General features: G+C 40.1%; 1 protein-coding gene across 6 annotated transcripts in view; it reads left to right on the top strand.

The window, feature by feature from the left end:
- NBEA (neurobeachin) overlaps positions 1–26,710 on the top strand; it is an 881,324-nt gene that overhangs the window by 726,716 nt on the left and 127,898 nt on the right. For all 6 annotated transcript variants that reach the window (XM_089690860.1, XM_089690861.1, XM_089690859.1 and 3 more), the window contains 3 exons: positions 9,817–9,934; positions 17,310–17,412; positions 20,584–20,699. In XM_089690860.1, the coding sequence (XP_089546986.1) occupies positions 9,817–9,934; positions 17,310–17,412; positions 20,584–20,699 (337 nt within the window). The remainder of the gene's footprint in view (positions 1–9,816; positions 9,935–17,309; positions 17,413–20,583; positions 20,700–26,710) is intronic.

Below are 26,710 nucleotides of genomic sequence, written 5' to 3'. Positions count from 1 at the left end.
AGATAATATACACTGGCCAAAACAGATATTCAGATTGGTCGTATACCTCTTTCAGCATGGAGAAAAATCACTGCAATTGATTAGGGATTTGTTTCCTTTTTGAATGGGAAACTTTCCACTGCACAATAAATCATTGCAGTAAATAGCATGCAGTGGTCTTTGCAAGGATGTGCAGGTCATGTAATTGCTTCTAAGATGCTTCCATAATTGTTATGTTAAAGCGGTATTAAACCCAAAACCAAAAATTTAATTTATTGCTACTGACCTGTCATTAGATGTGATGGCTGCATTTTGTTTTTTTAGGCTTTTATTATTTATTTATTATTTCAGGTACTTATATAGCGCTGTCAATTTACACAGCGCTTTACATATATATTGTACATTCACATCAGTCCCTAACCCTCAAGGGGTGTACAGTCTAAGGTCCCTAACTCACATTCATACATACACATACTAGGGCCAATTTTAGACAGGAGCCAATTAACCTACCTGCATGTCTTTGGAGTGTGGGAGGAAACTGGAGTACCCTGAGGAAACCCACACAGGCACAGGGAGAACATGCAAACTCCAGGCAGGTGGTGCCGTGGTTGGGATTCGAACCAATGACCCTAGTACTGCCAGGTGGGAGTGCTAACCATTTAGCCGCAGTGCTGCCCGACTTTTGCCACTCTGTTTTATCTGGCTAGTAACACACTTCCTGTAGTAGAGTGTCCCCATTCCAGATGAATCTGCACTGGGGGGCACATTTTGACAGCAGCATTGCCACTCTGAGGGGGGGGGTTGGAGTGTTAGATGAATGTTAGATGAATTAACAGATTTAGATGCACTAACAAATTGAAACCAAACTCCAGCTCACACTTTATAATCCATTACAGCAACATTTTTTTTTACAGAAATAAAGGCTGATCATTGCAAGTACCCCTGTCAGTGGTAAATGGTTTGTCTCATCCCTGTAACTGATACATCGCTAGGAGAGCTTGTTTTTTTGAAAAACAACAGACTCACTTGCCAGATCACCAGATGAAAACAGAAGAAAGAGCCTAAAAAAAGAAAACGAATGCAGACATCACATCTAAAAATTGATAAGCTGCAATATAATATATATTTGCTTTTGGGTTTAATATTGCTATAAACAACTTTTATTTGAACAATTCTTATTTGTAATATATAACATATCTTCTGGATTTTGGTTAGCCAAAGAACTGTCAGGCCTTTTCAAAGTGTAGAGACTATTACATTGAAGCAGTGCTCAACATTCTTGATGGCGTCAAGTGTGGCCCCTGACAATACCAAGGGCCTCCATATAAATCTAAAGTAAATATATATTTTCTTATTCAATTTAGGTGGGTTTCATTTGTGATCAGTTATCTCTCTGTGAAATCACTCAGGGTTGGTTCACACCAGATGCAGTCCAGTGCGATTTTATACATGGACAGTGTTTAAAATGGATTCCAGTGGCCCTAGTTTACACTAGTGCAGTGTGTTCCAGTGCAGTAAACAAAAGTAGAACATGTCACACCTTTTCTGTATGGAATGCATCTGGATCGCACATGTCTTTAAGCTTGAGAAAGAAGCACGCCCCTGTAGCTGGTGCCCATACTCCGAAACGTCGTTGTGTCATTTCCGGTCACGTGGTCACAGGGAATGCTTCAGTCGACCTGCATTTGACCGCATCCTGCGGAGCTCATCCAGCCTTCCTCCATGCTACAGTCTGCATTGGACTCAGCTTTTGCAACCCAAAAGCCTGCTCTAGATCCAGTTTCTGCATGATTCATATCCGCAGCGTGTCCACAGCCACCCTGGAAGATAGCCATATGTCACAGATGTGCCTATGTATGTCTCCTAAAATAGTTACATGGTTAATCTGGCTGCAAAAAGACAAAAGTCCACCCAGTTCAACCATTAAAAAAAAAAAAGTTATAATCCTACACCTACAGTTGATCCAGAGGAAGGCAAAAAACCCAGCAAAGCATGATCCAATTTGTTCCTGCAGGGGAAAAATTCCTTCCTGATCCCCCGATAGGTACTCTGATATTCCCTGGATCAACTTTACCTATAAATGTTAGTATCCAGTTATATTCTGTGTATCTAAGAAAGAATCCAGGACTTTTTAAGGCAATATACTGAGCTGGCCAGAACCAACTCTTGAGGGAGTCTATTCCACATTTTCACAGCTCTCACTGTGAAGAAACCTTTCCGTGTTTGGAGATTACATTTCCTTTCTTCCAGATGTAAAGAGTGCCCCCTTGTCCTCTGTGATGACCTCAGGGTGAATAGCTCTACACCGAGTTCACTATATGAACCACTGATGTATTTATACATGTTGATCATATCCCCCCTTAATCTCCTCTTCTCAAGAGAGAATAAATTCAGTTCCTCTAATCTTTCCTCATAGCTGAGCTCCTCCATGCCTCTGATCAGTTTGGTTGCCATTCTCTGTACTTTCTCCAGTTCCCCAATTTTTTTTAGTGCCCAAAACTGAACTGCATATTCTAGATGAGGTGTTACTAATTTGTACAGGAGTGATATGATATCTCTCTCTGGAGTCTATACCTCTTTTAATACAAGCGAGGATTGGCAGCATTGCATGCCATTATTAAGCTTGTGATCTACCAGAACTCCCAGATCCTTCTCCACCATTGATTCCCCCAGTTGTACCCCCCCCCCCCCAGTATGTATGATGCATGCATAGTCTTAGCCCCCAAGTGCATAACCTTACATTTATCAACATTAAATCTCATTTGCCACATAGTTGCCCAATTAAACAATGCATTGAGGTCAGCTTGTAAGTTGGAGACATCCTGTAAGGACGTTATTCCACTGCACAGTTTGGTGTCATCTGCAAAGACTGAAATGGGATATTTAATCCCAGACCCTATATCGTTTATAAATATATTAAAAAGTAAGGGTCCCAACACTGAACCTTGGGGGACACCACTGAAAACCCTAGACCAAGCAGAGTATGAATCATGTGAATAATGTGCGTGCATTTTCAGCTAATTTGTAATAAAGTGTTTTACAGTCTACACTCAGTAACGCCTTCTCCACCTTTTTTTTTTACTGTTTAGATTATAGACTATGTAATTTGAATATTGTTATTTTCTGAAGCTGGCCATTGATTTGTCATGGCGGCCTCATGGACAATCAAAACATCAAAAGACCTGTTCATAAATAAGCACAGTCTTGTATTGCCCTTTTTTGTATGTTTATGCACATAGCGGAAATTCTTGGCTCCAACTTTCACTTGTGGTAGCATTGGCAATAGTCAAGAAAAATCAAACAGGACAAAATGACTTTTATTTTGGGATCCATTGGTCAAGAGTATCTCAGCCTGCCTTATGATGTAATTCCTACCAATTTCATCATGTAATGCCTTAAGCTCCTTCCATGCAGTCAGACTCTGCCAAGTGGATCCGCCTGCTCAAGCGGGGATCTGTCCATTGATCCCTACTAAGCAGGCGGATGACAGGTCCATGTTCACTCTACTTGTGCAGAGCAGACACGGACACAGCCTGCTGTTCTCTATGAGGTGGTCAGATGTAAACGGATCATATGTCTGTTTACATCCGACTGTTATCCGATCCACTAGACCAGGGGTCAGCAACCTATTGAACATGATCTACTAGTAGATTTTTTTTTAAGATTTTTTTTTCATATTTTACTATGACCAAAGTAGTACAATGTTACCATAGTAACATTGTACTACTTTGGGGAAGTAATCAGTATTTTTTTTTTTTTCTTTTTACACGATTTGCTTATAGCAAAGAATTACTTTGCTATAAGCAAGCATTTACCTGAATGACATCGATTCATTCAGGTTTTTTTTTGTTTTTTTTTTTGTGCTTAGCTGTGATTTGGCCACAGCTAATCACATGACATGTGCATGTGACCTGCTGTGACCATTCACAGCTAGGCACTAGTATACAATGGATGGCATGAATGAAGCCATCCATTGTATACAACTGTCATGTGACCTGCTGTGATTGGTCACAGCAGGTCACATGGTACCGGCAACAGGGCCGGTACTCAGATCTGTCATCGGCCGTGTCCGAGGTACACGGCCGGTGACAGATCGCGCCGCCGCGCGAACTGTGCATGTGCGGGAGGATGCCAAATGGCGTATACCACGAAAATCTACAGCATTTTTGCGGCCGCCAAATGGCTATAGGCCGGGCGGCTAATGGTTAAAGCTGATCTGATTTTATTACTACGCTCAGATAGCGCTGCTGTTTCTTCTCTTCTTGCCTCATGACAGATAAGCTGCTACTCTGACATGCTGGCTGCTTTCTCTTATTGGATTGTCCCTTAGCCTACCCATATGGACTTTTGACTGATTGTCTTTTTGGACACTATGGGTTTTATTCACTAAAGCTGGAGAGTGCAAAATCAGGCTCACTTCTGCATAGAAACCAATCAGCTTCCAGGTCTTATTGTGCAAGCTTAATTGAACAAGCTGAGCTTAGAAGCTGATTGGCTACCATGTACAGCTGCACCAGAGTTGACCAGTTTTAGTAAATTCACCCCTATGGGTCTATGACTCCCTAGCATCTTTTCCCCATAAGCTGGACTCTCTGAACGCCACAGTTCCTTGTCTTAATTACCTTGGGCTTGCTGACCCACCATCCCAGAACATCAAACAAAATGCAGAGGGACTGCTTGTAAAGTTGGAGCTGTAGTAGGTATCAAGAGCCGAGTAATACAAAATGCACTCCACCTCTTATCCTGGCTAGAGGTCTCCAGAGTGGTGCCAGCAGCAGGATAGGAGAGATCTTCAGGTCAGTGTGAAGCAATATACTGGGCATAATAGTATAGGGCTGCTTTCACACTGACGTACTGTGGTTTACCCACACCGTGGGTGCAATGCAGTGTACCTGCAGCCTTTCTGTGGGTTAGTTGCACTTAACTATAGACTTCTATTATATCCTTTGGGTTTGCACTTTCTGAAAGTGCACCAAAATTCCTGAATGCAGCAGTTTTGGTGCGCTTTCAGAAAGTGCACCACACCTGCAGAGTATAATAGAAGTCTATGGCAAAGCACAGCTAACCCAGGAAAGTTGCAGATGCACTAGGCTGCACCCGCAGTGCAGGGAAACTGCAGCACATCAGTGTGAAAGCAGCCTAATAGGGGGCTCAGAACAGTAAGGGTTCATTTGCAGTTTGGGGGTGGTAAAACCCCATAGTTAAGACATGTTTTTACCACCCCTGTCCAATCTGTACCCCCTTTAGCTGCAGTGGCCAGGAGTATACACATATTGCAGCTGCAGCAGGATTTGAATGCCATGCTTGGTGGATGTAGCACCTGCCAACCATGACCCATTCAAGTGAATGAGGCCACTCTGCGCATGCCCTGATACCTTTTGCAGTAAAGCAAACAAGGGGTTAAATCAGGCAGCATTGTATTGCTTTCTCACCACCTGCTTTAACCCCTTGGACACCGCGGAAGCATACAGTTGCAGAGTGGCCCCATTTTCTTTAACGGTTCACGAGTGGCAGGCAGTAGTACCTACCAAGAGCAACAGGGGGTTTCATTCCTGCTGCCACATTTGTGTACATTTTGGCTGCTGCCTCAGCAGCTAAAGGGGGTAGGGACTGAAGGCGGTAAAACCATGACTCAACTGTAGGATTTTGCTACCCCCCAATTTTACATGTGCCCAAGCCCTAAGGGTGCTGTTGCTGACTGCAACTAAGGGCTCATTCACAAGTGCAGCAGGCACTGCTGCTCCTCTGAAAAGCAATCCGAGTGTGTTTGACAGGTGGTGAGGAGGTGATATGTTGCCTCCTTACCGCCTGATTTAAGCCCTTGATTTCTGAGCAATGCACGCGATACTAGGTGTGAGGAGGGGACACTGTGCCGGTGATCTATGTCATCTCCCGTGATGTTCAGGTAGATCTCCACCTCTTTAAGATTGCCTATCCCTGTACTAGACAAATGGGGAACATATCCCCCATCTGTCTGGTTTTAGCAGATCAGGTCGGATGCAGGCAGGTGTAAACAGTCACATGTTACATCCTCCTCCCCATAGAAAACAATGTATGGTCCATTTGGGTCTGCCTGAAAAATGGACCAACAGATCCGATTCCATGTGAAAGGGGCCTTATGCGTTCATTGTTTTTTGTTTTTTTCCCCAATGAGCCTTAGTGATCTACCATTCTTTTATTCTATATGATTTTGCTGCACTAATTCACTACATATTATGGCCATTTGTACATATGTGTGAAGTTGCAGCTTCTATTTAGATGAGGTGTCTGACCTACTTTATATGCCTATAAATATCACAGTTGGAATGCTGTCAGCCATTACCTGAAGAGATTAGCACTTAAAGCCTTGTTTCCAGTATATTTCTTATCTTCAAGCACTTCCTGCCTTGAAATCAGCCATTGGGATTACATTGCCTTTATTGATTTTATAGTACTTACCAAAGAATATAGGAATTTAGGAATGACTCATTAAAGTAGATGTAAACCCTAACTGAATAAAATTCACTTAGCTAAAGCACTGTGAATCCTAAACAATTGCTTTATATTAGTGACACCAACACAAACATAAGCTGTATCACCCTGCATCTGACCACGGTAGTATACCCCATCTAGTCTGTAAAGGATCTTAAACCATTCATTTTACATAATGAATGTTGTGGACACATACTTTCCATATTAATATTATTATTGTAGATACAAATCTTGTGTTTGATGCACTATGAAATGAACTTGATGGACTTTCAGCCTCATCAGCTATGATAATAACCCGAGCTGCCTATTTTCACCATGAGGAAGCGTGACATGCAGCATGAAATGACCATCTGCTTTCTGTTCATCCACCTCATGAACCCCTGACACAAGCTGACTGGTGAATGCACAACACCCTCAATTTCTATTCACTCCCAAATCACTGCAGAGAGCAAAACATAGCTACCAGTGAGGGTAACCGAGCTGAAGATACTCAGATATTATGTCTATCTATCTTGTGACCATGGGTTGTGATGTCTTTTAGTGAATCGCTATGGGGAAGTTCTGAAACAATAAGCATAAAATATATATATATATATAACACACACACTCATATACAGGCAGTCCCCAGGTTACAAACAGGGTACGTTCTGTAGGTTTGTTCTTAAATTGAATTTGTATGTAAGTTGGAACAGGTACATTTTTTAAGTGTAACTCCAGCCAAACAATAATTTTTTCATTTTGGATAGCATAGTGAAGGGTGAACTGGCCATGCAGTGGTGTGGGATTGTTGACACGTCCGCCAGACAGTTGGAGCAGCAAGATGGCCTCCGCTCTTAAGTATGAGCCATATGTAAGTCTGATGTTTGTAACTCGGGGACTGCCTGTGTATTCAAATATACCTGACAAGCTTTTTTCTTCTCTCCTCTCCTCTCTTTTCTCTTTTTTTCTTTTCTCTCTTTTCTCTTTTTTCTCTTTTTCTCTTTTCTCTCTTTTCACTTTTTTCTTTTCTCTTCTCTCTTTTCTCTTCTCTCTTTTCTCTTTTTTCTCTGCTCACTTTTCTCTACTCTCTTCTCTCTTTTCTCTTCTCTCTTTTCTCTTCTCTCTTTTCTCTTCTCTCTTTTCTCTTCTCTCTTTTCTCTTCTCTCTTTTCTCTTCTCTCTTTTCTCTTCTCTCTTTTCTCTTCTCTCTTTTCTCTTCTCTCTTTTCTCTTCTCTCTCCTCTCTCTTTTCTATTCTCTCTTCTCTCTTTTCTATTCTCTCTCTTCTCTTCTATTCTCTTCTCTCTTCTCTCCTCTTTTCTCTCTTCTCTCTTTTCTCCTTTCCCTTCTCTCTTCTCTCTTTTCTTCTCTCTTTTCTCTACTCTCTTTTCTCTTCTCTCTTTTCTCCTTTCCCTTCTCTCTTCTCTTCTCTCTTTTCTCTACTCTCTTCTCTCTTTTCTCTACTCTCTTCTCTCTTTTCTCTACTCTCTTCTCTCTTTTCTCTTCTCTCTTTTCTCTTCTCTCTTTTCTCTTCTCTCTCCTCTCTCTTCTCTCTCCTCTTGCTCCTCTTTTCTATTCTCTCTTCTCCGTTTTCTCTCTTCTCTTTTTTTCTCCTTTCTCTTCTCTCTTTTCTCTTCTCTTTTTCTCTTCTCTCTTTTCTCTTCTCTCTTTTCTCTTCTCTCTTTTCTCTTCTCTCTTCTCTCTTCTCTCTTTTCTCTTCTCTCTTTTCTCTTCTCTCTTTTCTCTTTTCTCTTTTCTCTTCTCTCTTCTCTCTTTTCTCTTCTCTCTTTTCTCTTCTCTCTTTTCTCTTCTCTCTTTTCTCTTCTCTCTTTTCTCTTCTCTCTTTTCTCTTCTCTCTTTTCTCTTCTCTCTTCTGTCTTCTCTCTTCTGTCTTTTCTCTTTTCTCTTTTCTATTCTCTCTTCTGTCTTCTCTCTTTTCTCTTTTCTCTTTTCTCTTCTCTCTTATGTCTTCTCTCTTCTCTCTTTTCTCTTTTCTCTTCTCTCTTATGTCTTCTCTCTTCTCTCTTTTCTCTTCTCTCTTTTCTCTTTTCTCTTTTCTCTTCTCTCTTTTCTCTTTTCTCTTCTGTCTTCTCTCTTTTCTCTTTTCTCTTCTCTCTTTTCTCTTTTCTCTTCTCTCTCCTCTCTCTTCTCTCTCCTCTCGCTCCTCTTTTCTATTCTCTCTTCTCCTTTTTCTCTCTTCTCCTTTTTCTCTCTTCTCCTTTTTCTCTCTTCTCCTTTTTCTCTCTTCTCCTTTTTCTCTCTTCTCCCTTTTCTCTCTTCTCCCTTTTCTCTCTTCTCCCTTTTCTCTCTTCTCCCTTTTCTCTCTTCTCCTTTTTCTCTCTTCTCCTTTTTCTCTCTTCTCCTTTTTCTCCTCTCTCTTTTCTTTTCTCTTTTTTCTCCTCTCTCTTTTCTTTTCTCTTTTTTCTCCTCTCTCTTTTCTTTTCTATTTTTCTCCTTTCTCTTTTCTCTTCTCTTTTCTCTTCTCTCTTTTCTCTCTTTTCTCTCTTCTCTCTTTACTCTCTTCTCTCTTTTCTCTCTTTTCTCTCTTCTCTCTCTTCTCTCTCTTCTCTCTTTTCTCTCCTCTCTTCTTTTCATCTATCTATCTCTCTCTCTCTCCCCTCAGAGATAAACAAAGTAAATCAAGCAAAATGGTGCTACATTGGCCACTGATATTAGCTTTAAAAAAAAAAAAAAAATCCACCAAGTTCAGGTTCACTTGTCTAGGTGCTAACCCACCCATAATTTAACATAAACCACGTGTTATCGATTATGCTACAAGTAAAACATAACCAGCTTTCATCATACACTTATTTCAGTGGCTATGCTTGTACCAGTTATTAAATGAATCAATGTTTTATAAGAATATTCTCTTGGACAAACACTGTAAAAATGTTATTTTATTCTCTTGTCCAAGAGAATATTCTTATAAAACATTGATTCATTTTCTGAAGGACTAATACCTGTTATTTTGTCGTCGTCGTGGTTTGTTAACATAATAGTAGGATTTAGGTGTCTCTTTGTTAAATGCACTGGGGCATTGATGTGTTCTGCCGTCCTTTTATTTTGGAGAGGAAAGTGGTATAACAATAAGCAGTGTGATTAAAAAAACTTTATTCAAACATGCCTGACAAGCGTTGTCCTCTGAGACCATTCAATCATACCAGATTGTCTTCATGCTGTATTTCCCATAGGTTCCTGTTATAGTCCAAAGCAGCTGATCCTCAAGGACTAACATTTTCTAATTAATCTCTTATATTAAGTGACGATAATGAATTCACAGAGAAAAGATTTAAGGAAAAGGTTCTGATTAAAAAAATGAATTGAAAATAATATATTTGAAAGAACAATTGATACTAAACTCTTGTCTTCTTTACCCTCTATTTGTCCAGGTTCTTGCTTACACTGAAGGCCTCCATGGGAAATGGATGTTCAGCGAGATTCGGGCTGTCTTCTCCAGGCGCTATCTCTTACAGAACACAGCACTGGAAGTGTTTATGGCCAACCGAAGTGAGTTGCACCATTTTAAAATGAATATTTTGCTGTTAATTGTGTTTGTTTGAGCCTTGCATCACATAAAATGAAGATGATTAAGCTTCGATCTCTAGCACATATGACAAGGGTTATCATGGAGGCTTAAAAGAAGACGTCTAGAATTATCCAAAGAAAAGATTACCTATGGCAGCAAATTGTCCCTCTTATTTCTGGATACTTTGTTAAATGAAAGTGCTGCAGGCAACAAGAACACCACAGTCACTTGCTATTATAAGGCCCAGTGTCAGTGTCACATTGTGGAACACAGCTGCTCAGTGCAAATAATTTCAACAGTTCACCATAGGAAAGCCTGGTATATACAGTAAGTTTTTTTTTCATTCAACCCATTGGGCTGAATGAAGAAAAAAACGGAGCAGCTTGCGGGGAGGTCTCTGTACCAACTATTCAATGTTCATACAACCATCTCTCGGTTGAGCTATTGTATTTAACAGGAGGCAGACTGCCCCCTGCCAGAACCACACCGGTTAGCGATCACAGCCATTGGCTGAGAGAAGCTGATCAGATGCCGATTGGCTGCTGGTTTTCCAGGTTGTTTGTTTGATAGAAGCTGATCTCACGACCAGCTTCTGTCGAATAAGGACCTGTAGGCACAGGCTGAATGTCAACCGGTATCTACTATACTGGCTGATTTCATCTGAATGTCCATGCACTGTCAACTTATGGAACCAAGGAAGGACTTGGAACTTGTGGCCTAGGAGACCAACACAACCATCTGGATTTTTCATGTTTCATTTTTCAGTTTCTGGTAGGATGAAGAATGTCCAACACACAATGTGTGCCACACTGATCAGTGTGTGGGAGCGATGAAATGTGGGTTTAATCTTAAAGCGATATTAACCCCTTGACGCTGTCTACACACAAATTAGCAGACTCACAGAACTGGGCTTTTTTCCGTGGGGCCGCTCCGCTAATTTGCGTACCTGCCGCACAGCGCGCCCCCAGCACAAAGACCGGGGTGTCACTGAGAGCCCTAAATCTTATTCTAACAATTGGGAACCGGAACTCCCGATTCTGGGTCACCTGATCACTGTGATAGCTTCTGATTGGCTATCACAGTGATCAGTCACTGTTAAGCCTGCGTCCCTTGTTTTCTCTCTCTGAATGGAGGAGAGAGATGCATTGTATCCTTCTCTGTCCTTTCAGAGAGAAAAAACAAGTGTGTGTAAAAAATAAATTAAATAAAAATAATAATAAAAAAATTAATAAAAATACTTAAATCGAGGTTTGATCTAGGTCTGTGCCAGAGTTAGTGTTTGGGTCAGGTCAAGGATCAGGGTCAGTTTTTTTTTTAATTTTTAAATTAGTATCAGTGTCAGTTAGTGGCAGGATAAATAAAAAATGAAAAAGCAAATTGTGCACTATTGTTTCTGGGCTGTACTATGGGTACAATCAACAACTAACATACACACATGTAGTATCGCTGCGATCAGCAGGAGAAGGAGAAATTAGTTTGGGTTGTTCTTTGGTGGTAGGTTATGGTAGTAGCAAGAAATATACAGCTAAATTAAAAAAAAGGGTTTTTTTGCTATTTTGGGCCAGTTTTCCTTTGGTAATAAACAAATATCAGGAAATATCCATTATCATTTACCACCCAATGAAAACCCAATTTGTCCTGAAAAAAAAACAAGGTATAAGCCAGCTGGATACACAGTAGTGTGATGATAGTATGGTTTTGCTAACACATGTTAAAGTTGCAAAATTGTGCTTAGGCGTTAAGATTTGTTTTACCCTTAGGCATGAAGGGGTTAAAGTAATTTTTAAGTTTTTATAAATCATATACCAATAACATAGCTTACATGCATTTGGTGAATGTATTTTATTATATTTTTCCTTTTGAAATTGCCCCCCAGCAGCACTGCCACATTTCTGTTATATTTGTGCCCCCTGTACTGCTGGGACTTAGAGTCCCTTAGCAGTCTCCTCTGATTGTATGCTCCTGTTTATAAACTACAGCTGTACATGCATTTGTTCAGAGTGCCACACACAGGCTGTGAGAGTGGGACACAGAACCACTGAAGGCTATTGCATGTGTCCTTGTGGCTGCCTGTGTGTGCAGTGATTTGTATGGCTGCACTTATAGTTGTGGTTTCAAGTAGAAGCATACATGTAGAGGAGGCTCCTACTGGACTCCATAAGTCCTAGTGGCAGACAGGGAGAGCAGAAATAAAGGGAGTATGGCAGTGATGCTGTGGGGCAGTTCCAAAAGAAAAAAAATACAATAAAAACAATTTTTTTTTGTTATTTGATTTTTGAAATGAAAAATCAACTTTAATATCATGTTAAAACTAAACCTGCATTTTGACATATAATTAGACACAAATATAATGTGGGTCTGGCAGTAGTGCCAGAGGGCAATTTGAAATGGAAAAATATCATAAAAAACAAATGCATATAAATTTATGTTGTTAGTATCCGATTTATGAAATTAAAAATCAACTTTAATATCATTTTAAGACTAAACCCACGTTTCATCCTGTAATTGGACACAAATATAACAGGAGTATGGCAGTGCAGTCAAGGATAGTTTGAACAGAAAAATCAAGAAATGAAAAAACAAAAACAAAAAGCAAACAAACAGCAAATGCATATACGTTAATATTCGTATCTGGTTATGAAAAAAAATGGCTTTAAAATAATTTTAAAAAACATGGTTTATTGAAGCCTACATTTTCACATATATATTTACAGAATGGCTACAAACATAATAGAGAATCCTCTAAATAAATATCTCACAATCATCATAAACAATCCTTAGCTTGTCCAGCCAAAGATTTTTGGATTTTTGTCTTTATTTTTGTCTTTGTTGCTAGTTGGGTTATATACTCCTCACTTCCTGCCTAATGAAATTGTTATCAGCGGGACAGGAAGTCAGGGAAAATTTATTGGTTGGGTTTTTTTTTAACCACCTCCTGCCCGTCATATAGTAATATGACGGGCGCAAGGTGGTTCTCTCGTTCTGGGAGGACGCCATATGACGTCCTCCCATTCTCACCGCGCATGCGCGGCTCAGGAAGCGCGCAGCGCGGCGATCAGCGGCGCGCCGTGTCCCTCAGACACAGCGGATCACCGATCACGGAAAGAGCCGAAGATGTCGGCTCGTCATGTGATCAGCTGTGTCCAATCACAGTTGATAACATGTAAACAGGGAAATGCCGGTTATAGGCATTTCTCTCCTCTCGAGCTGTCAAGCTGACAGCTCGAGAGGAGAGGAGAGCCGGTAATCGGCTTTCCACGGAGGGGACATGTACACTGATCATCAGGGCACTGATGATCAGTGTAGCCCCAGCAGTGCCACCTGTCAGTGTCCATCAGTGTTCATCAGTGCCTCGTGCCAGTGCCCATCAGTGCCACATCAGTGCCCCATATCAGTGCCTACCAGTGCACATCAATGCCACATATCAGTGCCCATCTGAGCTGCCTTTCAGTGTCACCCATCAGTGCCAGTCAGTGCCACCTATCAATGCCAATCAGTGCCACCTATCAGTGCCGCCAATCAGTGCCAGTCAGTGCTGCCTATCAGTGCGCATCAGTGCCGCCTATCTGTGCCTGTCAGTGCCGCCTAACAGTGTCAGTCAGTGCCATCTATCAGTGCCAGTCAGTGCTGCCTATTAGTGCCAGTCAGTGCCGCCTATCAGTGCTGCCTATCAGTGCCATATATCAGTGCCATGTATCAGTGCTGCCTTTCAGTGCCCATGAGTGATGCCTATCAATGCCCATCAGTGCCACCTACCAGCGCCTCCTCGTCAGTGCCACCTATCAGTGTCCATCAGTGCAGCCTATCAGTGCCCATCACTGCAGCCTCATTAGTGCACATCAGTGAAGGAGAAAAATTACTTATTTACAAAATTTTATAACAAAAACTAAGAAAAAAAATTTTTTTTTCAAACTTTTCAGTGGTTTTTGGTTTGTTTAAGAAAAAATAAAAAACCCAGAGTTGATAAAATACCACCAAAATAAAGCTCTATCTGTCACAAAAAAATGATAAAAATTTCATATGGGTACAGTGTTACATGACCGCGCAATTGTCATTCAAAGTGTGACAGCGCTGAAAGCTGGAAATTGACCTGGGCAGGAAGGGGGTATAAGTGCCCTGTAGGCTAGCGGTTAACCTTTCCTATTTTATCCGAACTTGAAAAATGTTTTAGCTGGACATTCACTTTAACAAATGGGCACAGCACATTTCAAAGTTTTGTGTTCTTGCAGCAATTACTTCTTTGCAGATGTTCACATTCAGTCGTGTAACATCTCAGATCATAACAGTCAAGTACATTTTTGAAGACTTTTCTTCTGCCAGGCTCTGTGATCTTACAACAGGAGGCATATAACTTTATAAAGCCCTTTTCTTTTCCATCTGCTGTTAGAGTGAACAAAAAAAAATAGTGCTCCATAAAGTTTGGCGTGTGGGAAGTAAAGCCTGTGTCAGCCATTGTCCTACTTTTGTACATTATATTTGCCATTATACAGTAAAGGAAATAAGTATTTGATTCCCTTCTGATTTTGAATGTTTGCCCACTGAAATGCATGTCTAACAAATTATGCACTAATTTACTTGTTCATTTCCTAGATTGTAAGCTTGAAAGAGCAGGGCCCTCAATCCCCTCATGTTTTGCATTGTATTGGTATTGTTCTGTCACATGTTCTGTCCCCCTTTGTAATGTACAGCGCTGAGCGAACTATTGGCGCTTTATAAATACTGTATAATAATAATAATAATAATGTTCATGAGGGAAATAAGTATTTGATCCTCTATCATTCAGCAGGATTTCTGGCTACCAGGTGTCTTTCATACAGGTAACAAGCTGAGAATAAAAACAGTCTCTTAAAGGGAGTGCTGCTAATCTTATTTTGTTACCTGTATAAAAGACACCTGTCCACAGGAGCAATCAAACAATCAGATTCCAAACTCTCCACCATGGCAAAGACCAAAGAGCTGTCCAAAGATGTCAGGGACAATATTATAGACCTACACAAGGCTGGACTGGGCTCCAAAACTATCGCCAAGCAGCTTGGTGAGAAGGTGGAGCAAGGAATAAATATCTATTCATCACCCTCTGGATGAAAAAATCAATGTGCGTGGGTTTGGGGGCAGCAACTGCATGGTTATATTTTACACCAGCTGAGAATACAGCTTTAAAAATGTGTTATAGTGACATACACAGAATATTTTTCACTAGTGTATCCTCTGCAACCTGTAAGCATTAACAGAATATTTGGCCCTTATCACCATTAGGGTAGTGCACTAAGAGCTATCTGCAGGCATGAAGATGTTCGGCAATACTCTTTTGGCAATGCATTCTATTGGACTTCTAAATGATGGCCTTCTGTAGGCAGTTTGTATCATAGATGCAATCAGGTTCTCACTTTGCAATACAGGTGCATGAAAGGAACAATCTAACTGGATGCTTTTGAGCAATCAAGCTGTTTGAAACAGTTTTCCCAAACCTGGAATTTACCCTTTAATAAAAAATAAAAAAAAACCTAGCATTTGTGGCATTGTTATCATGTTGTTTATTTATAAATACATATATATTACACATACAGTATATTGTATACAGCTAACAACATATCTGGAAAATAAACTGGCATGCCTTCTCACTATTACCTATAATATGTCTGTGTATAAGGTAAAGAAAACTTTGCCATTATGTTCACATCTGCAAATTCCTGTAGACTGCTGTGAAGACCTGAAAAACTGTGGTGCTCTTATACTGCAAATAAATTGTTTGCCAAGAAAGAAAATATTCCTGCGCCAATAAAAAACTAATAATGATCTAAATTGCTGCTGTGCAATGTGAAAACACAAACAGTGAGTGGAACGTACGCCGAGTGGTGCGTTCCAGCGGCCATTTTTTGGGATCTGTGCTGGTTTCTTTGTTGATCCTCTGTTCCATCCTTTTTTATGTGATTTTGATGGCATTTGATGTGAGAATCCTGGATTATGGGGCTGTGAGCTGGTCGTTATCATCTGGCTGGTATTGGTTCAATAAATGTGCCTTTTACAAGTTGGTAAAATGTGAGTGGCCTGGATTTTGTTTTATTATCTATACTATTGATCTGGCAATATTACACTATATAAGATTTTTTCCTTGGTGACACGGTGGAGCGGATTCATAGGGCTGTGGTGGGGACCTGAAAGAAGATCATAACCTGGCGGTGCAAGGATACTATAGAGCTGATAAAAAAGAGGGTTTAGGATCCCTAAAAATCCCTAAAGGCTTCTCATTCACCATTATCTGGTGAGTGCAATTGATGTTGGTGTGCACGGGTGAAAGGTGGAAGCTTTTTTGATCTAAAGATTGTTTGGAATCTTCAGTCTTCATCACACACGGTCCTTTGGTGTTTATTATTTTGGTTCTGGAGAAGGATAAATTAATTATTATATGGGCATCATATATTTGTGAGCCTGAATATTTGTTTAGAGGTCTATTTTTGCGCTGTTTTATTTTAATTGTTTGCCAACCCTGCCTTGTGTTTCTTCACAGTTGGCCATTGTGTATGCTCATCAGAGATTTGATGAGCTACAACCAGCGATGATAGAAGCTGCTTTCTGTTTATCAGAGCATTACAGTTTTCATGGCTCCTAGAGTACTGTACAGTAATTTGAAGTTGACACTGAGGCACCTAGAAGTGCTAAGAGTATAAATGCAATGTTACTAGGTTTTTTTAAGCTAAGAGGTGTCTTGGTCCACAACTTTGCTGTAGTGCACATCCGCCACACTAGTACTACGTAAATCTCAGCCTGACTATAGTTGCATAGTTTCGCTCTCTAACTTCTATTTTCCCCTTGTCATTAATAAGTGAAGGGTTAAGATCATGCCACTTTACCCCAGCTATTATTTGAGCAGTGCTGGTGTGTAGGGGTGGAGTGACATGGTTCCATCTTGTGTGAAAGCCAACAGTAGCTGACCAGGAGCTAGGGGGAACATCAGTACTTCACTTGTCACTTGTTCAATCCTAGAGCAGCTGGTGTGTGGTTCAAGAAAGACAAGAGTTAGGGAACCACTACCCTCCCAGCTTGACAGCCAAACTAAGATGGGGCATTGCATCTCCTTTGCAGGAGAGTTGCAGCCCGGACAGTATCAATCCGTAGGACCCAGGTACCTTTTCAATTCCTTTCCTTCACATCTCTTTAATTCCACCTTTGCAAAAACAGAGCTTCACCTCAGTGCTATGCAAAAACAGATATTTGCAGAAAATAGCCCTTTTTTCTGTGGAACAAAAAAATTCTGCGGAGCGATTGTATTATAAACATATGTACAAAGCTGTATTTTTTTTATATATTGCTTTTTATATGTTGGTCTGACGGTCTGTTTCAAACTTTTTCCCAAAGCTTCAGTCATGTTTAATTTTCCTGACCAAGCCACCGTGAAGAAAGTGGTATACAGTTTACCTCGTGTAGGCGTTGGCACCAGCTATGGCTTACCTCAAGCCAGGTAGGTCTTTTATAAAAATTGCCATTGTCTTCATGTTTGCAATGTTTTATAGTAAATTACAAAAAAAAGGCCAATGCTGTAGATTTACTAAAACTGGACCACTCAGAATCTGGTGCAGCTGTGCATGGTAGCCTATCAGCTTCTAACTTCAGCTTGTTCAAATAAGATTTGGCAATGAAGCCTGGAAGCTTTATGGTTTCTATGCAGAGCTGCACCAGATTTTGCACTCTCCAGTGTTTAGTAAATAACCCCCAAGAAGTCTTATATGTATCTAAAATTGACAAGTTACATATGATTTTGCCCAAGTTATACTCATCCCATTAAATAGAATCTTAAAGCTGAACTCCAAGCATGTTCTGTTAATATTAAACTGCCTGTATGAGGTTTTGCAGCAATCACTAGGTTCTGACAGAATAAGAAAAAAAAATCAGGGTAAAAAAAAATAGCAAAGCAGGGAGATCATTAAAGAAATATTTGCACCAAGGCTGCACTAATTCTGAAAGCACGCTGCTCTTGAGCATCTCTTGTCGATCTCATATATTTTGGATGTAAAGACATTTCTGACAACTGGCTCGTAGATCATGGGAGCTGTTCAGACAAAGCCAGAGCTGTCAATCAAACAGTCCATGATGCTCATCAAGCACACATCCTCCTTCCCTGTCCCAGATGTTACTGATGTCATTCATCTGAGCTGGTGACATGCATTAATCATGCAAGTATAACATCCTGTATCTTGTACAATCCTTCTAATTAGGTGGGGAATTGTTATCTTAAAAGGGCTTGTGTATAAAATAGGTTGAAAATAATGTACAAGATTTGGTAGATAGAATAAAAAGGTTTTTTTCACTTCCTTTGGGTGAAATTTGTGTATGAATCGGTGTTAAAAATATCCAACCAAGCCACCTATTGGCTGTCTTTACTATTGATAAAGATGTGCTAATTTACATATGTGACTGCTGCATTACGAACCTCTTCTGTAAAAAAAAAAAAAAATTATATATGTATATATATTATCTTTTTAATACGCACACACACTATAGTGCCAAAAGTATTGGGACACCTTTCCAAATCATTGGATTCAGGTGTTCCAATCACCTCCATGGACACAGGTGTATAAAATCAAGCAACTAGGCATGCAGAATACTTCTAGAAACATTTGTGAAAGAATGGGTCGCTCTCAGGAGCTCAGTGAATTCAAGCGTGGTACTGTGATAGGTTGCCACCTGTGCAATAATTCAATCCATGAAATTTACTTGCTAATAAATATTCCACGGTCAACTGTTAGTGGTATTATAACAAAGTGGAAACAACTGGGAACAACAGCAACTCAGCCAAGAAGTGGTAGGCCACAAAACAATGACAGAGCCAGGGTTATCTCTTGCTGAAGCGTACAGTGCGCAGAATTTGCCAACGGTCTGCAGAGTCAATAGCTAAAGACCTCCAAACTTCATTTGGCCTTCAGATTAGCACAACAACAGTGCATAGAGAGATTCATGGAATGGGTTTCCATGGCCGAGCAGCTACATCCATGCTTTACATCACCAAGTGCAATGCAAAGCGACGGATACAGTGGTGTAAAGCACGCCACCACTGGACTCTAGAGCAGTGGAGAGGTGTTCTCTGGAGTGACGAATCACACTTCTCTGTCTGGCAATCCGATGGACGTGTCTGGGTTTGGTGTTTCCAGGAGAACGGTACTTACCTGACTACATTGTGCCAAGTGTAAAGTTTGGTGGAGGGGGGATTATGGTGTAGGGTTGTTTTTCACACACACACACACACACATCCAAATCAAGACAAGCATGCACTTAGGAAATATTTAGATTTTTTCCCTACGGTTGATATTATAAAATAATGCTGTTGAACAAAACACTGTATTTGCACATGCAAAGCAGCTTATCAGTGCTGTTTGCAGATATTAGAACCATTTTTGTAATGCCTATACATAATGACACTTTGCGTCTCATAATGACACATGTCCATTTACATCCACCTCCCCATAGAAAACAATGCATGGTCTGATCAGGCTTGCCAGAATAACAGACAGGTGGACCCGACTGGTCCACCCGTTTGAAAGGGCCCTAAAGCCAGCGATACATGGACTGAATTTCAGTTCATTTATGGGCAGGCTGATTGTACAAAAAGCCTATTGGATTTTTCAGCATGTGATTACTACCAGCAGCTATAGCAGCTAGCAGTAATCATTTTATTCTGTTGGCTGGGAAGGCTCCCAGTGTCCCCCAACCCCCACTGGCAGAACACAAAAGCACTGTGGGAGACATTCCCCAATCAACACTGACTGTCTTGATGGAGGAATCAATTGATTTTAAACTATGGCTGGCTTAAAGCTTGCCATACGCTTGCAATCTGATCTATCTTCCTTAGAACTACAACAATTTAGTACAAGAGCACACTTGATAAGATAACAATTGAGTGGACTGTTTATAGAGTTTGGTCCATATTTTTGGTACATTAGACGGAGATTGAATAGAGGGTTCACATTTAAATTGCAAGGTGCACTCTATTTACATTCAATTTCAACCACTTTTAATCCACCGCCCGATTGCAAGTCTACGCCAGAAACTAAGCAATCTACAACTTGTGAGTATGATGGACCACCGGAATTTTGTCAATTTTGCAGTCCAAACTGGGCAATAAATTATACATTTTATTACATTTAATTGAAATATCAAATCTAAACTGTAAATAGCTACAGCAATTTCACTAGAAGCATTCCGATCTTCTACCTGATTTGATCAGGACAATTTTGATCCCCTCCACGCCAAAGACATACTGGTAGGTTAATTGGCTCCTGTCTAAACTGGTCCTAGTACGAGTATGTACAGTATGTGTGTGAGGTAGGGACCTGAGATTGTCAGCTCCTTGAGCGCAGGGACTGATGTGAATGCACAGCATTAACAACCCTGAATAACTTGTCGGACTTGATAAACACCTGTAATAAGTAATAAATCTAATGTATAGCGTGTAAACACTTTGATGGTCCTTCAAAATCAGCAGTGTCTACGCGTTAGGCCATTTTAAATCATGTGCTTGTTTCATAGATGTCTTCCATTGTAAATGACAGGACACAGTATATTTATCTTTTTGTGTTTGGATGCTGTATGTGCACAAAATCACTAAATAGAAATATGTTTTGTGATCTATTTCAAGGCGAATATCCCTGGCCACTCCCCGGCAGCTTTTTAAATCCTCCAACATGACTCAGCGTTGGCAACGACGAGAGATTTCGAACTTTGAATACTTGATGTTTCTTAATACCATAGCAGGTAGGGCTGCTGGCTCTTCAATCCTTTCTAATATGTTTATGTTTGTCAAAATGTTGAGCACCGTGACTTGATCGAATGCGTTTATCCCTCTGGGACTCAGCTGCAGCCTTATGATAGACTCTGAAGCACTCACATTAAATTTGATAAGGGATTGTGGAGCCTATCACCAAGGCTCTCTCGATGCAGCGAATGTTATGGAGGCAGTGCCTAACTCTCTTGCCATTTCCCCAGCTTGACAGCTTTGTCTGAAGCTTTATTAGAGGCAACAAACCATCGCCAGAACCTGTCTGGAAATAATAATGGGGGAAAATGTAATTTTACTATTCCGTCATTTTCAACAACAGCAACCAGACACAAGTCTAACAACAGTATCCCTGCCTAGTACAGATGTCACCTGCAGTGTGGCATGATTAGGTAACCATGTTGTATCTGCTTACCTCTAATCTCGCACTTCACATAGAAAATATACTGAGTGTGCAGCCTTCCCATCAGTCATAAGATGGTTTGTGGGAGCTCTGTCGTATAGCTCTTAAATGTGTGCTGCAGAAACAAGGTAGCTTTGCAGATGCCTATATTTTTATTGTGTTTAACTTGGCTTAATAACCTGAAGGTACAAGTGCCCCAAAACACTGGAGGGCCCAAATGACCCAAGCCTAACTCCAACTTTTTGTTATCTACCACCTTTTTGCAGACATTATGAAAATAAAGAACCTTTTATCTTTTCACATCCCTTCTATAGTTTTGTTATCTGCTGTCTGAGCTTCTAGTAGCTTTACAAGGCTAACTAAAAGAGGATTCTAGACCCAAGTTAATTAGAACATAACTACTGCATATTGGTATTTGAATGGGACTTTCTTGATATTTAAAGTGTATGCATACTCAAAACTTTTTTTTTTCAATTTCATATAGACTTGGGAAGAGTAAAATCAATTCTAGTAGCTTTATAATGCTTACTAAAAGAGGATTCTAGACCCAAGTTAATTAGAAAATAACTACTGCATAGTGATATTTGAATGGGGCTTTCTTGATATTTAAAGTGTATGCATACTCAGAACTTTTATTTTTCAATTTTATATAGAATTGGGAAGAGTAAAACCTGTCAGTTTACTTTATGCTGCCCATGTCGCGTTGGTGAGCTTTCTCTTCACTTCTGGTCATGGAAATGGAAAAGGAAGTGAGAGGACATCTTCACAAAATTTGGGGAAATTCCCTCTTAGACAGTTGTCTCCCAAACAAGCGTCACCATTTAAAGTAGAATTTTAGGCAGTTTTAAATTTTTTTCGTTTTACATTTTGGATAGAGTAGGGGAGGGTTATTACCCCTGTCAATTTGTTGCCATCTGTGTCCCATTGTGGAGATTTCCCTTCACTTTCTGTCCTATCGCCAAACAGGAAGTTAGCAGAAATCCCTGCAAATGAAGGGAATTCCTTGAGGACCCCCAGTTCACCAGCACGAATGTCCCCTTTGGAAGTTCTCTCCTCTATTACTTTTCTGGGGACAACCCAAAATTGGGATTTTCTTTATTTTCACTTTCAATGATAATGGTAAACAGGACAAATAAAGAGGGTGAATCTACTTATTGAGGGCACAGAGAGCAATAAAAACTGACAGGTGTTCTAATCCATCTCCACTCTATCCAAAACTAAAAAAAAAAATTTGCCTATAGTTATACTTTAAAAATGTCCTGAAATTTTTATTTCATCTTCTATTTCAGTGACAGTAGCCAATAGGACAAATAGAGAGGGTGATTCTTCTGAAGAGGGAAGTTTTAACCCTTCTGCACGTAAAGAAAAAATGTTAAATGATCAGTATTTAATGTGCTGGAGGAATTGGGGTTTCATTCTACAATAAACCCTGACAGTGTGACCTTGACATCCAAGAGTCCTTCCTTCTGAAGCTTTGGAAAGCTGCTAACCAGCAAAATACAAAACTTTCAAAATTTCCGTTACTTTAACATTTCTGTTAAGTACTAGTCTGTGAACTGTCATAGCAGTAATAAGACAGTAGGACTCTTGCTGATAAGACAGGTCTGGTGGTACCGGCTCAGTACATTTCAAAGATGACACTTACCTTACAAATGAGTTCACAAGTTCTTATCCAATTATCTAATCTCCAATAGAACTTGTACTTGTGTGAAGTAAAAGGTTCAAACTTTGTTGACAGAGTGAATGAGAAACCATATATGCAGTGCAAGCTTTTTGAGTCCTTGGTCCTCTTCATCACATTAGTTTCCAAACTTACTGCCATTTCAGCTTCATTGGTACAAATCCAGCTCTGATTAGCTGTTTTTCTTCTTTTTTAACAATTTTGCCATCTAACTTGATTTTGCTAAAAGAGATGTAAACCTTAACTGAGTTACATTTAGTTTTTTTTTTAAAGTGGTTGTAAACCCTTACATATACCCACTGAAGTGACTAGCCTCAGCTGATACACAGAGATGACACAAATCCTCCTGCATACGTTGTATCTGCAGGTCTCTATTCACCACAGGCATTCAAAGTCCAGAATTTACACAGATTATCTGAGCAGCAGCAGGCAAGAGGGTGGGGATTTGATGTCACACTCTGCATAGCATAGAGCAGTGAGCTATGTGTAATCTGGGACCTGAGTGAAGGGAATGGACACCCCCCCCCTACACAGTCTCATAGGGAAACATGCACAGTTGAGCCTGTTAATCACCTGCTGATTGTCTGGTGTAGGCATAAACTGTCAGAAGTGACTTATTCAGATAGCAGAAGAGGGAGACAGCGCACAAAAATCACACTAAGTGCTTAGGATTGAGGCATGTACTCACTATAGATGGATCTGCTTTGTTCGTTTTTTCCTTTCAGAGATTTACAACCACTTTAAGCTTGGTGTGCCGGAAAGAATTGTTATTTTAATTAAAGTACTTGTTTTCATCCTTTTTGTCTCCTTTGTTGCAGTGGTGGTGATCTCCTGCAACCCCTTTGCAGCCTCCACTTGTCCTACATTTTTGCACTCCATAGCATTCCTCAGGGTGGGTTTACTAATAGTGGTAACAGTGGATCATGTCTGTGTAATGGTGCTGAAATGACCACTTGTAGTCTCTAACAGAAACTCATGTGACAGGGAGACAATACAGGACCTGATTTAGGAAACACAGATGGGTGTTGTCACCCTATAACAGAAAGTGCCTGAACAAGGAGTTTAACACCAGGATCACCTGTTTTTTTAATGAGAGCTACAAATTAAAAAATGCTGAAAATGCATGAAATTACATTACATGTTAAAACCTGGATGAGAATTTAATAATACAGTGCAGAATTATTGATGACTGTTTATCAATTTGTGTCACCATTCTTATTTTTGCTTTTTAATTTTTTTTAACTAAAAAAAAAACTAGCTATGCAAATATTTCCTTCTCAGAAACCATATATATGTACACTTCAAACAGCACAATGTGCAGGGAAGAAGCCATATTTAATTTGTCTGGATCAAAACTGTCCCCCTCCCCCCTTCCATTGTCATAGGCCTGGAAGTTGTTGGTCTGCAACCCCTAATGCTACACCATTTCACCAGTGCTAGCTACACATGGGAAGTTTTTTTTTCTTTAATTCAACCTAGCAGCTGAATGAAAATAACGTACAGATCGCTGTACAACATATCCGATGTTAGTGTGGATGTTCTACCCCTGAGCTATTGTGTTTTTGTTCTATTGTGCCCCCCCTTTCCATTGGAACACACTGACCAGTGCTCACAGCAAGTACTGATCGGATGCTCAATGTTTTCCAGCATGCTCGTTTGACAGAATTTGACAGAAGATGGTCATGAAACCAGCTTCTGTCGGCCGATGATCTGTACACATGGGCCAAAATTTGTCTGCCGGAGATCAGTATTATGCTATTATCTGTCGGTTCTCCTGATCTGATCTGTAGTCCTCTTAAGAAAAACTGCTTTGGATGATGGCATTTTGCAAAAAATAAAAAAGAATTACCGGTAAATCATACCAGTATAGATATGCCTTTTTTCTCATTGTTTAAGCCTACAAAGGATTACCACTTCAGTGAGTCCAGTCTGAGATTTACACTGCCCTGTCAGACTGAAAAGTTAGCCTGTTGACCTTAGTTTTCTCTAATTCAGTTTTTTTTAAAGCAAAGGTCTCCAAACATTGTAAACAAAGGGAGAGTTTACTGTCCTTCAGACTTGGAGAGCTGGATTGCAGCCATTAGGAGTAGAAAAGGTCCTGGCATCAGTGTGAATAAACAATGTCCCATCTTTGGTGTCCATGGGAGGAATTGTGCCCCAGCAATGGTGACATTGGGCTCCATTGCTGGTGTCTTTGGGAGGACTTGTGCCCCATTGTTGGTGTCCTTGGGACAAATTCTACCCCATTATTAGTGTCAATAGGGGGAATTAGGCCCCATTGTTAATATCAGTGGATGAAAATAGTGCCCTGAGGGCCAGATAAATGCAAGCACACGGCCGCAATTTGGAGACCACTACTTTAAAGCATTAAAGTTAAGTCACCTCCCTGCCCTCAGCCTGTTATTTGAAAGTAAAGTAGCAGCTCACTCCTCTACTCATACTGCTCTCTCCCCCTGTCAGCATGCTCCTTGTCAACATATGAGCATGCAGCAAAGCCTGATTGCCAAGACAAATTTATTTACCCATGCTAGCTGCAGTTAAAAATACACAACATTTTTAAATGAATATATAAATGGACTGATTGTAGTTTGAGCTTAGCTTTAAGCTATGAATGTTTAAAAGTATTGGTTAGCAACTTATTCTAACTACGAAGGCAGTATGTGACAATGACCTTGAAAGTCCGTATTCTAGTGTGAACCTGGTAGTTTCCCTGCCTCTCCCTTTCTCGCACTAATTTCCTGCATCCCCCAACTTATGATGTGCAAGCTTTTGCTAACTAATTATGTGTATATTTAGCTGCAGCCTGCAATGAGCTTATTATTGTCATGTAATTAGATGTAACTGGAGCTGCTTGCTTCTAAAAAAATCATTAAAAATTCTTTCCTAATGACCTAGAGATGACAAAATGTCTGTAAAGTGTGAAAATGCAGACAAGCATAGGAACATCGCTTGTAGAGTGTTAATCCAGATGCTGAAATCACCTAATTAAACAATATTTTGCTGTCATTAACATTATCACCGAGGAATTGCAGTTCTAATTTTTCTGTCAGCTGTCCCTGAGCTACTTCACCTTTTAAAACTAAACCATTAAATGAGACATTTTAATTAATGAAAAAAAAAAGTTTTATTTTTGTTTTTATCTGCTCAGGCATCCTTTGTCTCAATCAAACCTGTTTGTCCTTCACTTAATTGTGCGTGTCCCCTCACCATTGCGATTACCATTTAATATTCAGCCTTCCTGATTAATCTGTGTAAAATGAGTTGCTGGAATACTGTCAGCATTTGCAGATGGTCTGGGAATCTCTGGCAGTCTAAAGTCCTGGTGTCACGGGACCTTGCTGCAGCAACTCAGTATTAACAGAAGACAACTCATCTATTAGGTGGGTTTCACATTGGATCTGTGTTCTGTATCCTTCTGTAATATTTATAAACCAGTAGCTTTTACTGCAAAAAACATCATGCAGTATTGTCATATTGATTCTAAAAGTATTATGTATACGCAGTATAATTAACTTATAAAATAATATAAATATATGTAAAAATATTTGTAATCTGTACCCTAAATCGTCCAATTAAGTTAATTAAAGCTCTAATATGTTAATGTAATTTCAGGCAGCCATGGTTCAGTAGTTTTAAATCTGTAGCTTTAATTAAATTAACAATACCTGGTGATCCTGCCATGAAGGTTTAGGCATTTCCTGTTATAGGACGACAACGCTCTGTCCCCCTTATCTCCTGATGGTTGTTTTGTGTTGTTGGACTGTTGCAGATTGTTTGAGATTAAGTGGCCATTTCAACACACATTGCACAGGCAATGACTGGCACACCAACATGGAATCTGCCCTGTGAAATGCCATACAGCCTTTGCTTGAGTACATACATGCAGACAGTATTTTGTCTTAAAA

The sequence above is a fragment of the Staurois parvus genome, unplaced genomic scaffold, assembly GCF_062004578.1.
Source record: "Staurois parvus isolate SC_StPar_1 unplaced genomic scaffold, SC_StPar_1.0 ptg000544l, whole genome shotgun sequence".
In the NCBI taxonomy this organism is placed as follows: domain Eukaryota; kingdom Metazoa; phylum Chordata; class Amphibia; order Anura; family Ranidae; genus Staurois; species Staurois parvus.
The sequence above is the reverse complement of the archived record's forward strand: the minus strand, read 5'-3'. Positions and strand labels throughout refer to the sequence as shown.